The sequence below is a fragment of the Anguilla anguilla genome, chromosome 12 (assembly GCF_013347855.1).
Source record: "Anguilla anguilla isolate fAngAng1 chromosome 12, fAngAng1.pri, whole genome shotgun sequence".
Taxonomy (NCBI): domain Eukaryota; kingdom Metazoa; phylum Chordata; class Actinopteri; order Anguilliformes; family Anguillidae; genus Anguilla; species Anguilla anguilla.
Window position 1 is genome coordinate 32,168,262 of NC_049212.1, and position 11,788 is coordinate 32,180,049.

The window sequence follows — 11,788 nt, forward strand, 5'->3', positions numbered from 1 at the left end:
CCCACCCCACCCCCACCGCCCAAAATCCGTTTATATTTTGACAGTACTGTGCACTGTGCATGGGGACTTAAGCAAACGTGTTTGGGAAAGTGCATGTGAGAACAAAATTGGAAGGTGGTTTGCGAGGTGGTTTGTGTTGGTGAGAGGTTGTGAGCATGTGCATTAGTGCTGTGTGCTGGAGAACGGCCAACGTGTGCTGGGGGGGGGGGGGGAGGAAACTTTCCTCACACTTGACCCCCCCACTGCAGCACCACTGGCACATGGAGCAGGCAGTTGTTATAAGTATTAGAACAGTGGCACAAGTTTTGTTGTTTTGGCTCTGTACTGTAACACATGGGAAGCACATTGGATTTGAAATGAGGCAATGAACATGAGGTGAAAGTGCAGACTGTCAGCGTTAATTTGAGGGTACATACTATACAACTGTATTAGGCAGTCTGTGCAGGAATTACAGCCATTTTTTTTTTTTTTTTTTTTTTTTTACATAGTTCCCCCATTTAACCTGCGTTGTGAGTCACTCCTTACATCGATGCCAATTAGGGTCAGTTAAAGTGAGTAAGAAGTTAATTCAGTTTATCTGATGTTTTAAACTGAGTTAGTGTGCAGTCAAGTGTAGCAAAGAGCCAGGCCTACATCACGATACAGAGGGCGTTTATCAGGGTTTTTAGGGTGAAGGCCCCAGGATCAGGCCTGCTACAGAGGGCGTTTATCAGTGTTTTGGGGGGTAGAGGCCCCAGCACCAGGCCTGCTACCAAGGGTGTTTATCAGGGTTTTGGGGGTAGAGGCCCCTGGACCAGGCCTGCTACAGAGGGTGTTTATCAGGGTTTTGGGGGTAGAGGCCCAGGACCAGGCCTGCTACAGAGGGCGTTTATCAGGGTTTTGGGGGTAGAGGCCCCTGGACCAGGCCTGCTACAGAGGGTGTTTATCAGGGTTTTGGGGGTAGAGGCCCAGGACCAGGCCTGCTACAGAGGGCGTTTATCAGGGTTTTGGAGGTAGAGGCCCAGGACCAGGCCTGCTACAGAGGGAGTTTATTAGGGTGTAAGGGGTAGAGGCCCCAGGCCAGTGTCTCAGCTGTGTGTTGAATGCACTGTCCTCAGTAACACCGGCAAGGCTGCTGGGGCCCTGACGCTTAGCAGCTCCCTGTCAGATACCTGCAGCTGCTCTCCTGCTGGAGGGACCACACACAGGAACACACACACACAGGAACACACACTCCCACCACACACACACACACACACACTCCCACCACACATACACACACACACACACACTCCCACCACACACACACACACACACACACACTCCCACCACACGCACATTCACACACACACATGCACCCAGGAACACAAGAACACACACACACACACCTACATACACACATGCACATTCACGCGCACACACTCCCAGCACACACACACACTTGCACCCGCTCACAGGAACACAAGAACACCTACATATATACACACACACACACACACTCCTACCGCAGACACACACAGGAATGCACACACACACACAGGCTTACACCCGCACTCAGGAACACAAGAACACATACACGCACACACACACACGCACACACACACAGGAACACACAGGAACACACACTCCCACCACACAAACACACACACACACTAACACATTCACACACACACATGCACCCAGGAACACAAGAACACACACACACACACCTACATACACACATGCACATTCACGCGCACACACTCCCACCACACACACACACTTGCACCCGCTCACAGGAACACAAAACACTTACATATACACACACACACACACACGCACTCACACACACGCACTCACACTCACACACACACACACACTTACACCCGCACACAGGAACACAAGAACACATACACACGCACACACACACACTCACACACACTCACACTCACACACACACACACACACACACACACACACACACACACACACACACACACACACACACGCACACACACACACAGCAGCTGATCGGGCTGTGATAACAGAGTGTTCTCTGCCAGCGGGTGGGTTAGCGTTATCATGTGAGGCCGGCGGGTTTGGACAGCGCAGCTCAGCAGCTCTGCGCCCTCAGGGTGTCGTGTCAGAAGCAAGTCGTGGAAAGTTTTGCCAAAAAGCACACCGCAGGCGCTCCAACGTGTTTTCCTTGCGCTGCGAGCTTTCACCAGCCGTGAATCAGCACACCGAGTGCCCCACCATTCGACTAGCCCACTGTCGCTTTTAGTTCTGTACTAAAATGCGGTCTTTTAATAGGGATAGAAATGTTCAGTTTTATGCACTAGGTGTGGACATTGCCTATGTGCCCCTCAGCAAGGTACTGAAACTATCCTGCTTCAGTAAATGTCTGGCAGCATGTTAAAAATATATTAAAAGGAAGCTGTGTTTTCATTGTCTATAAAAAGGTACAAAAAGGAGAAAAGAAACTAGTTTCATTAAAATGCATTTTGGTGATAATTGCGTTGAGGAAGCTCTTTACATGTTTGTGACCGCAAGGTTTTCTTGTGGTGCAGGCTGAGTTTACTTACCTGAGCTCAGGTCTCCCTCTGTTTCAGGGGGTGTAGATTAGATTAGATTAGGCTGGGCCATGAATCAATATCAGTAACTATTGCGATAAAATTTGGCACAATAACAGAATTTTTGCGTATGAATAACTGCAATAACTGTTTTCCTCTACCTACATTTGCATCGCACACAGTGCCGACCCAGACCACACCAATCATGCACAGGGAAATGCTACATGAATAGCCAATCACGTGAATCCTAAGCCTTCATGATCCTCCTTATTTCTGCGAGTCAGAAGCAGAAATGAACCTCTAAAGTATTATTTATTACATATCAGCTTTATTGTTTTCGACCGATATGAAAATGAAAAAGTATATCGCGATAAGATGTTTGGCCATATCGTCCAGCCCTTGATTACATCCCAGGAGAGACCACCTCCCCCACTGAAAGGCATTCTGGGAGCAACGACACAGAGGGAGGGTCTCTGTCAGTCACAGAGTGGCTGCCTAGCAACCAGTCAGGTTTTTTTGGCTTGCTAGCCAGAAACTAAACCACAGCAAGCTGTCATCATGAATGATTTCCATAAATTATTTTCTTTCAGTGCATAAAAAAACAATACAAAAGAAACATAGTTGATGTCACTTAAGTTATTCGCTGCTAGGTCCAATTAAGGTGTCCGACTGGAAGCTTTTTCAGGTACTATCAGCTTGTGTAGGGACATTGTTTTTTTTTTTTTTTAGGAGAAAAGAGTCGTTTTCCTTTATCAAACAAATTCCCGTTAAATTAATTAATTCTTTTTTTTTCTAATTTTCTGGCTGCCATCTCCTATCTTTTTATTTTCCGAGGCGTAACCCAAGGGAGCTTTATTTTTTAAGGATGCATGCTGCACACGATCGCTCTGATGAAAATCACTGACGCACATAAACGATAATCACCCTTTTAATCAGCTGCGGTTGTGCCTCTCCTTCTTTTTTCTGACGCTCATTTTTTCCCTTTTTATGATGTGTGCCAGGGCGAGGTTAAGTGAAAACAGGCACAGAACCGCTGCAGGTGTTCTAGCGGGTTGCTGATCTTCTGCTTCCTCCATTTGCAGGCGGGTGCGTTTGGCTTGCTCCCTCCTCTAGTGTGTTCGCACTGTGCCCTCAAAGAAAGAGAGATGGAAGATCTGGTGACACAGATGTGCAGTTGTTGTGCCAATAGAGCACATTTAACCAGAATTGAATGAGTTGTGCCCGGGGGGGGCTGTGGAGTTGGGATGTTCTTCTCAAGAGATGTTCTTCTCAGTCCACCTTTTGCTTTAGGGGGCGTAGTTTTTTTTTTTGCGCTTTGACCCCACCCACCCCTTCCCCCCAGGCCGTCCTGTTTCCCCACACAGCCCCGCCCTGTGCAGCAAACACAGGAGACCCTGCAGGCTTTACCGGGGGAAGCGGGCGATGGCTATAAATCTTACCCAGACTCCTCTTGGCTGCAGTTAGGCCTACACCTCACCTGACATCAGCTTCCAGAAGCCAACACGGGGAGCGCGCCAATCCCAGCATGCCTTGGTGCCACTGAAGTACCGTATCCTTCCTGTCCCGCTTCAGTGCTGAGCTGCACATACGCGCCTCCGCGACCACCCTCTAGCCACGCCCCTTCCTGTACGCCACAGGGGCGGGGGTTACACCCCAAATGTACAGTAATACTGAATCATATTGTAAGAGTGTTTGTGCCACCCACAGCGTGGGGTCTAATCAAAGCACCCGCCTACTTCCTGTAAAAACATGGACTGGCTGAAACTGTGGTGCGTTTGGAGCGTCCCAACATCAGCTTCTGTTTTTGGGCATGACCCGTTGTTACTTCCCACGGCTTATTCTGAAAACTAGCTGCTGCCCCCGTCTCTAAATTGAGATCACAGCTTTGGTCTCAGCCGCCGTTCGACGGCCCCTCTGTCCGAAGGCCCTGGTACAGTCCGCTCGATAGCGGTTAGCGGATCCACACATCACAGTCCTGCGAGCTTTTATCTGGGGCGCCTTTTCCACAGGCCCTGTCACGCATCTCTCATCCCTCCTGCCCCTCCTCCCCCCCGGCTCCCCCCGGGCATGCCTCTGCTTGGTGTTGGCATCCAAATCCATTTAATCCCATTGAGCAATCGCTCGTTTGCGGATGCAATCGACTGCACAGTTGTTAAAGGCTTTTACTGGGTTGCAGTGGAGACATCTTATTTTCCTATAGCACTCAACTGAGCTCGATTGTCGTGGTATTTTAGGCACCGTTTCATCATTGGGAGCAAAGTTATTTAAATCAGCACCAGTGAAATTTACACACGCACACGCTTACACAGACACACGTGCGTGCACGCACGCATGCACACGCTTACGCAGACACACACACACACACACACACATACACACACGCTCACGCTGCCCTGCTGTTACCGGGTGTTACCCCCGTGGCTGATGGAGACTGACCCGATGCCCCTCTGTTCCAGGACCTGAAGGAGCTGAACCAGAGGAGCGAGTGTCTGGACCTGAAGGGTGAGCCGCGTGGGCCGCCACTGCCCAACCGTCTGCAGGGGGCGCCGTGCACTGGCACTGACTGTGAAAATGGACACCACTCTTCTTTTACTCTTACTTTCTCCAGTCTTCTGGCCATGCCTCTGAATAATGCAGAGCTAGCAACCAGCCAGTCTTCACTTTCAACTCTCCTCTAACTCTCTCTCTCCCTCTCTCTATTTCTCTCTCTTTCTCTGTTTCTCTAGCTCTCTCCCCCTCTTTCTGTTTCTCTCTTTCCCCTTTCTTTCTTTCCCCTCTTTCTGTTTCTCTCTTCCCCCTCTTTCTGTTTCTCTCTTTCCCCTTTCTGTTTCTCTCTTTCCCCTCTTTCTGTTTCTCTCTTTCCCCTCTTTCTGTTTCTCTCTTTCCCCTTTCTGTTTCTCTAGCTTTCTTCCCCTCTTTGTTTCTCTTTCTTTCTCTGCCCTCTGTTTCTCTCTTTCCCCTTTCTCTCCCCCTCTCTGGCTCATTCTTGTTTGTGTGCCAGGTCCTCTTCTCTCTTATCTCATTAAAATGAGAGATTATCTTTATTGGCCCAGCTGCTTAAGACAGGTTTTGTCCTGTGCTTTCCGAGAACGACGGTCGTGAATTTAATAGCTAATAAAAACAAAAAACGTTAAATAGCAAAGTTGTTTATTTTCCTAGTCCAATCCAGTAGTTTTTATGCAGGACTGTTACACTCCTGGGGAGATTTTAAAAAGAAGGGATACTAGGCAGAAAGTGTAAACATTGAGCAAGTTCTGCAGAAGGCGAGTTTGTTCACACACAGAAATGAGCATTTCCCAGTCCCACAGAGGGGTAGTCCCTCTAAACATTTTTATCTTTTAAATATTTAATCATTTACTTTAAACACTCAAATTACTAGCAAATCCTCATTCATTACGCCCTACTGATTTCTAAATTCCATTTACTGCTTCTGAGAGAATCTCCTGCAGAATTGTTCTTGTGCACATCTAAAATAAATGAAATAAAATTCTCATATATAATTGTAACCCCATCATGACCATGACACGAACACACAAGCAGCCATCCTTGCACTTGTCCTTTTTTGTCTATAAATGAACTGTGCTGTGTTTCTTCTTTCATCATCTCCAGAAAGAATGATTAGTTAGACAAGTAGTTAGCGTTTTCCGCATTTAGCAAAGCAGTCAGCACAGTCGAGAGCGTGGAATACCTACAGAATGTAACATGTAATGGACAGGAGCCCAACGAGCGTAACCAGCGGGTGCTGCTTTCTGTTGCGGTTATAGCAATGACTTATGATTTATGAATTATATTCACAAGCGATGTGGCCCTCTTCATCCTCACAGGAGAGAAGCTGGACTACAAGGCCTGCGAAGCGCTGGAGGAGATCTTTAAGAGGGTCCAGTTTAAGGTGGTGGATCTGGAGCAGACCAACCTGGACGAGGACGTGAGTGTGTTTTTTTTAATTGTATTTAATTTTTTTAAACCCTCCTGTTTTCTGTGCCAATCACGGCGCTTGTTTCACCACCACGCTTCACCTGGGCCAGTAAAAGCTGTCTGTACATGCATCCTCTGTTTTTCAGAGGCATCGTTTCTCTTCTCGTTTCTCTTCTTTGAGGCCTAACGCTTCTGAATGCACACATCACTGAAGCACATGTATTACAGTCATTAGCCTACACTTATATTGCGTATTAGCATAGCCTAGCTGTACTATACATTAGTGCATATTCATTCTGTCCTTCATATTTTACTTCCTTTCAGGCATTGTTGCAGTTAAAGGTTATTTATTACAGAATATCCAGGCTTACCCAAATCTGCTTGCCCAAACTAAATTTATACTTGCCCAGACATGGCAAAGTTTACCTGTGACCCAAAGTACATCCAAAAACGCAAAGCCTCTGTAATAACAATTCATTTATCTGCTTGTGTCAGCAGATGCAGAAAAAAATATTTAGATTAAGTAGTAGATGATGATTCATGTTAAGTGTTCAATAATTTGTGAATTGTAACTACTACTAGAAATAAATACTGGTTTATTTAAATAGTTCTGACTAACAATGCCTTATATGTTTTTAGTTATCTGATTTGTAGTTACTGTACATTTGCAGCCATTTGCATTGCGTAATGCCATGTTTATGCACTGTTTAGTGGTAGTGCACACCAGCACTGTGTACTGCACACACTAATGTCATGCACTGGTTATGTGCCCATGTCACTGTGCTGTTCTCTGGGGCCTGTTTGGCATTGATTTCAAAGACTGGTCCTCCGCTTAATTGAGGCTAATTAGCTGGGTGTCCTCGCTCCTTAGCCGCGCCTGTCTCGGACAGGCTCGCCTCCATGCACCGCCCCCAGACCCGCTCGTTCTCTGATTGTCTCCCCGGGCAACGGGGAGCACAGGCCACATCAATCGTCCAATCCCTTTCCGTTTTTCCAGTCCGTTTCATTAAAAGCATCTTAGCTTCCAGTGTGCGTTGGTATGGCTCGTTCCTTTTTTTGTTCCTTTTCCTCTCGGTGTAGGTAGGGTTTCCTACCATAAGCAGGATGCTTGTGCTCCTGGAAAATCCTCAAATAGAAACGTAAAGTCAAGAAGAGAGATGAGAGACTGTGGTTACCATCTTAGAGAGTTTTTTCTTTAAATTATTGAGTACTATTAATATGTATTATTGAAAATAGTTTCTATAAATTGTTCATTTATGAACTGATGCTCTTTTACTAAAAAAAATTATTATTCAAAATTGATTTTGATTTGGGAAAATGTATTCTGGAACTCTTTTCATGGATATTGAGAGGCGGTGTTTGCATTGCTTTATTGAGGGTCTGTGGTACTATTGCATCCTTCAATTTGACCTGGGAAATTCCTGGAATTGGGTTGTATGACTGTGTGGGAATTTCTGCCCAGTGCAGAGAGGCGGGGGGGGCGACAGACCGCGGGCCACACACCCCGAAACGTAATCGCCTGTTTTACGCAACCCCTCCCCTATCCGTCCCTCCTCTTCCCAGGGTGCATCGGCTCTCTTCGACATGATCGAGTACTACGAGTCGGCCACCCACCTCAACATCTCCTTCAACAAGCACATCGGCACCCGAGGATGGCAGGCCGCCGCCCACATGATGAGGAAGGTGAGAGGGGGGCGGGGCCAGAGGGGCTGGTCTCACCAGTGTGATTGGCTCAGTCGGTCACTGGGCAATTCTCTGTTTCCAGGCCCAGAGAGGTCACGCACACGCGCACACACACACACACACACACAGACACCGCACACACACACACACACACACACACACACACCACACACACACACACACACCACACACACACACACACACACACACACACACACACACACCACACACACACACACACACACCACACACACACACACACACCACACACACACACACACACACACACACACACTCACACACACACACACACACACACACACACACACACACACACACACTCACACTCACACACACACACACACACACACACACACACACACAGTTAGCACGTCGTGACTGTTCTTAAGCCTTTCCCCTCCCTCCCCTGCCACAAATCCTCCACTTAATGTCAGCCATCCCCCCAGGGCTCCAAACTGAGCTGCCCGTTATCTCTGGAAAAAGGCTACTTCTCCACGATTCGCATCAAAACACACACACACACGCTCACACGCTCACATACACACGCTCACATACACACGTACAAACAAACACACACACACACACACACATGCACACACACACACACACACGCTCACATACACACGTACAAACAAACACACACACTTACACACATGCACACACACACACACACACACACACACACGCTCACATACACACGTACAAACAAACACACACACTTACACACACACACGTTTACACACTCACACAGGCACACATAAACACGTTATACACACGCGCGCGCACACACACATTACACACTCACACAGGCACACATAAACACGTTATACACACGTGCGCACACACACACACACGTTATACACACGCGCGCACACACGAAGTGAAGAGAACTGTTTTCCGCAGGGTTGAGTTTCGTGGACCCGTGGATTTCCGTGTCTAACAGCTCTCCAGCAGCAATTATGAGCTTATCAGAATAAAGCGAAAACCTGTTCACACAACCGACAAACCCCCCCCAGAGCCCAAAGTGCTATTTAATAAATGCTCGGCCTGTTCATGCTGTGAAACTTTACGCTTTGAGTGGCCCAAAGAAAAGAAACAAAGGAACATCGTATCCGGAGAAGTCCCACAATTTGTGCCGGGAACGCTCTAGATGCAAGTCTCCACGGAATTCTTTAATCACTAATCCGGAGACTCCCGTTCTTATGGGGCTACAAGTGGATTAGGTTTCCAGCCTCTAAATGAATGCACTTTCCCATTATTCTGACTGGGATCACCATGGTGTGACAGTCCAGATTATGAGAGGGGTCAGGATTATGGGTCAGGTTACAGTTTAGCCGGATCTGCATCAAAGCACTCAGGATTCGTGGATGCAATACCTCGCTTGGCCCTGACAGTGACAGGCCCGTGGGGTTATGGGTCTAAAATCACTCTCAGCATGCCCCACGTCTCCTGCTGGAGAAGAATGGCCTGCTTACGTCTTCCCCTGCACGTTTTGACAAGCTTGCCTGTGCATGATGTTAAGCAGAAAGCGTTAAGTACCCTTCTCTGGCAGTGCAAGCTCTCTAAAAGTGTACTGTTTACCTCACTGCTGTGTTTTCATTTTCATTTCTAACTGGAGCTTGAAATTGGCTTTGAGTTTGTCAGGCCGCGTCAATAAGAGCTCGGAAATGAAGTCTGAAGGAAGTCCCTTACAATCAGATTTATAAATGCTTGGTACCTTCAAATGCACACTCACCCCTGAGTTTCACATACTCACCCCTGAGTTTTACACACTCTCCCTTTGGATTTACACACTCACCTCTGGGTTTTACATGTTCACCCCTGGGTTTTACACACTCACCCCTGGGTTTTACACACTAATCCCTGTGTTTTACACACTCACCCCTGAGTTTTACACACTAATCCCTGGGTTTTACACACTAATCCCTGTGTTTTACACACTCACCCCTGGGTTTTACACACTCACCCCTGGGATTTACTGCCAAATACTACAAACATTTGTTTCTGTGTTTTATTATGATAATTGACATGTTATTTTCATTGTATTATACTTGGGCGCTCCTCCCCATGAGTATTCAGGAGATGCATCAACCAACAGGTGATGGAGGTATTAAGCGTATGAATCCGCAGGTTGTGTGACTCCTCTGAGAGTGTTTGACTCCCTTCCCTCGACTCACCCGTCCCCGTCCTCCAATCACAGACGAGCTCCCTGCAGTACCTGGACGCCCGGAACACTCCCCTGCTGGACCACTCCGCCCCCTTCGTGGCCCGCGCCCTGCGCATCAGCGGCAGCCTGGCGGTGCTGCACCTGGAGAACGCTGGGCTGTCGGGACGCCCCCTCATGCTGCTGGGTGAGTCAGGGAGCGACTGGGGGGGGGGGGGGGGGGGGGGGGGCTGTCGGGGAGGCTAAGGAAGAAATAGAGCCGATGTCAGAAAACTGAGAGGGGGTGTGGGGAACAGAGAGGGAGAGCAAATTAACCAGAGAGCATGTGGGGAAGCAGTGAGAGAGGGAGAGGAGAGGTGTGGTACATTATAGGGAAAGAGATGGAGAAGGAGAAGGACCCAGGAGCTTGGAGTCACTGTCCCGTGTTGAGAGAGAATACAGAGATGAGGATGTAGCAGGACAGTGTCCTCAGATGGCTAATTCGGGGACAGCCCGGGAGAGGGGGAAATGTACTCACCCTCCGTGCCCCCCCCCCCCCCCCCCCCCCCCCCACAGCCACCGCCCTGAAGATGAACATGAACCTGAGGGAGCTCTACCTGGCCGATAACAAGCTCAACGGCCTGCAGGACTCCGCCCAGCTGGGGAACCTGCTCAAGTTCAACTACAACATCCAGATCCTGGACCTGCGCAACAACCACATCATGGACTCCGGTGTGTGCTCACACTGCCCCTCTCTCCCTCTTTCATTCCCTCTATCCCTCATTCTTTCCCGCTCTGTTTGTATTTCATTCCCTCTCTCCTCCTCTTTCATTCCCACTCTCTCTTTGTCTCTCTCCCTCTTTCATTCTCTCATTTCATTCTGTCATTCTCTCTCCCCCCCTTTCATTCCCTTTTTCTCTTTCTCTCCCCCTCTTTCTTTCTCTCTCTCCCCCTCTTTCATTACCGCTCCCTTTTTTATTCCCTCCCCCTTTCATTCTCTCCCCTTTCATTCCTCTCCCCCTTTTTCATTCCCTCTCTTCCTCTTTCACTCCCTCTTTCATTCGCTCTCCCTCTTTCCCTCTCCCCCTCTTTCATTCACTCTCCCTTTCTCTCCTTCTTTCATTCCCTGTACCCCCTTTTATTCTCCCCCTCTTTCATTCCGTCTCTCCCTCTTTCATTTTTCTCTTTTATCATTATCCACTCTATGACTAAATGTTCAGTCCTGTTGTCAGTGTTTGCACACCTGCTTTTGTCCTGTGACTCAGTGTGCTGTGTATATATATTTTTCCACGCTTGAGTTGCACCTGAAAAGAATGATATTCGACCCTTGCTCCTCCATATCTGTTATCTGAAGTCACAGTGAATAAGAGTCTGCTGTTTGCATTAAATGTAAACGCAGTTCCTTTCATTTCATGCTTTCTTCAGTGGGATATCAGTCATCATTAACGTCTTACAGAAACATCTTGTGGCAAATCGGTGTGCTTTTTTCTTGTTC

The 11,788-nt window shown here is 47.9% G+C and overlaps 1 protein-coding gene across 1 annotated transcript in view; it reads left to right on the forward strand.

Moving 5' to 3' along the window:
* ppp1r37 (protein phosphatase 1, regulatory subunit 37) overlaps positions 1-11,788 on the forward strand; it is a 39,740-nt gene that overhangs the window by 20,973 nt on the left and 6,979 nt on the right. The window contains exons 3-7 of the mRNA XM_035384677.1: positions 4,988-5,033; positions 6,356-6,456; positions 8,010-8,129; positions 10,351-10,501; positions 10,870-11,025. Coding sequence (XP_035240568.1) covers positions 4,988-5,033; positions 6,356-6,456; positions 8,010-8,129; positions 10,351-10,501; positions 10,870-11,025 — 574 coding nt within the window. The remainder of the gene's footprint in view (positions 1-4,987; positions 5,034-6,355; positions 6,457-8,009; positions 8,130-10,350; positions 10,502-10,869; positions 11,026-11,788) is intronic.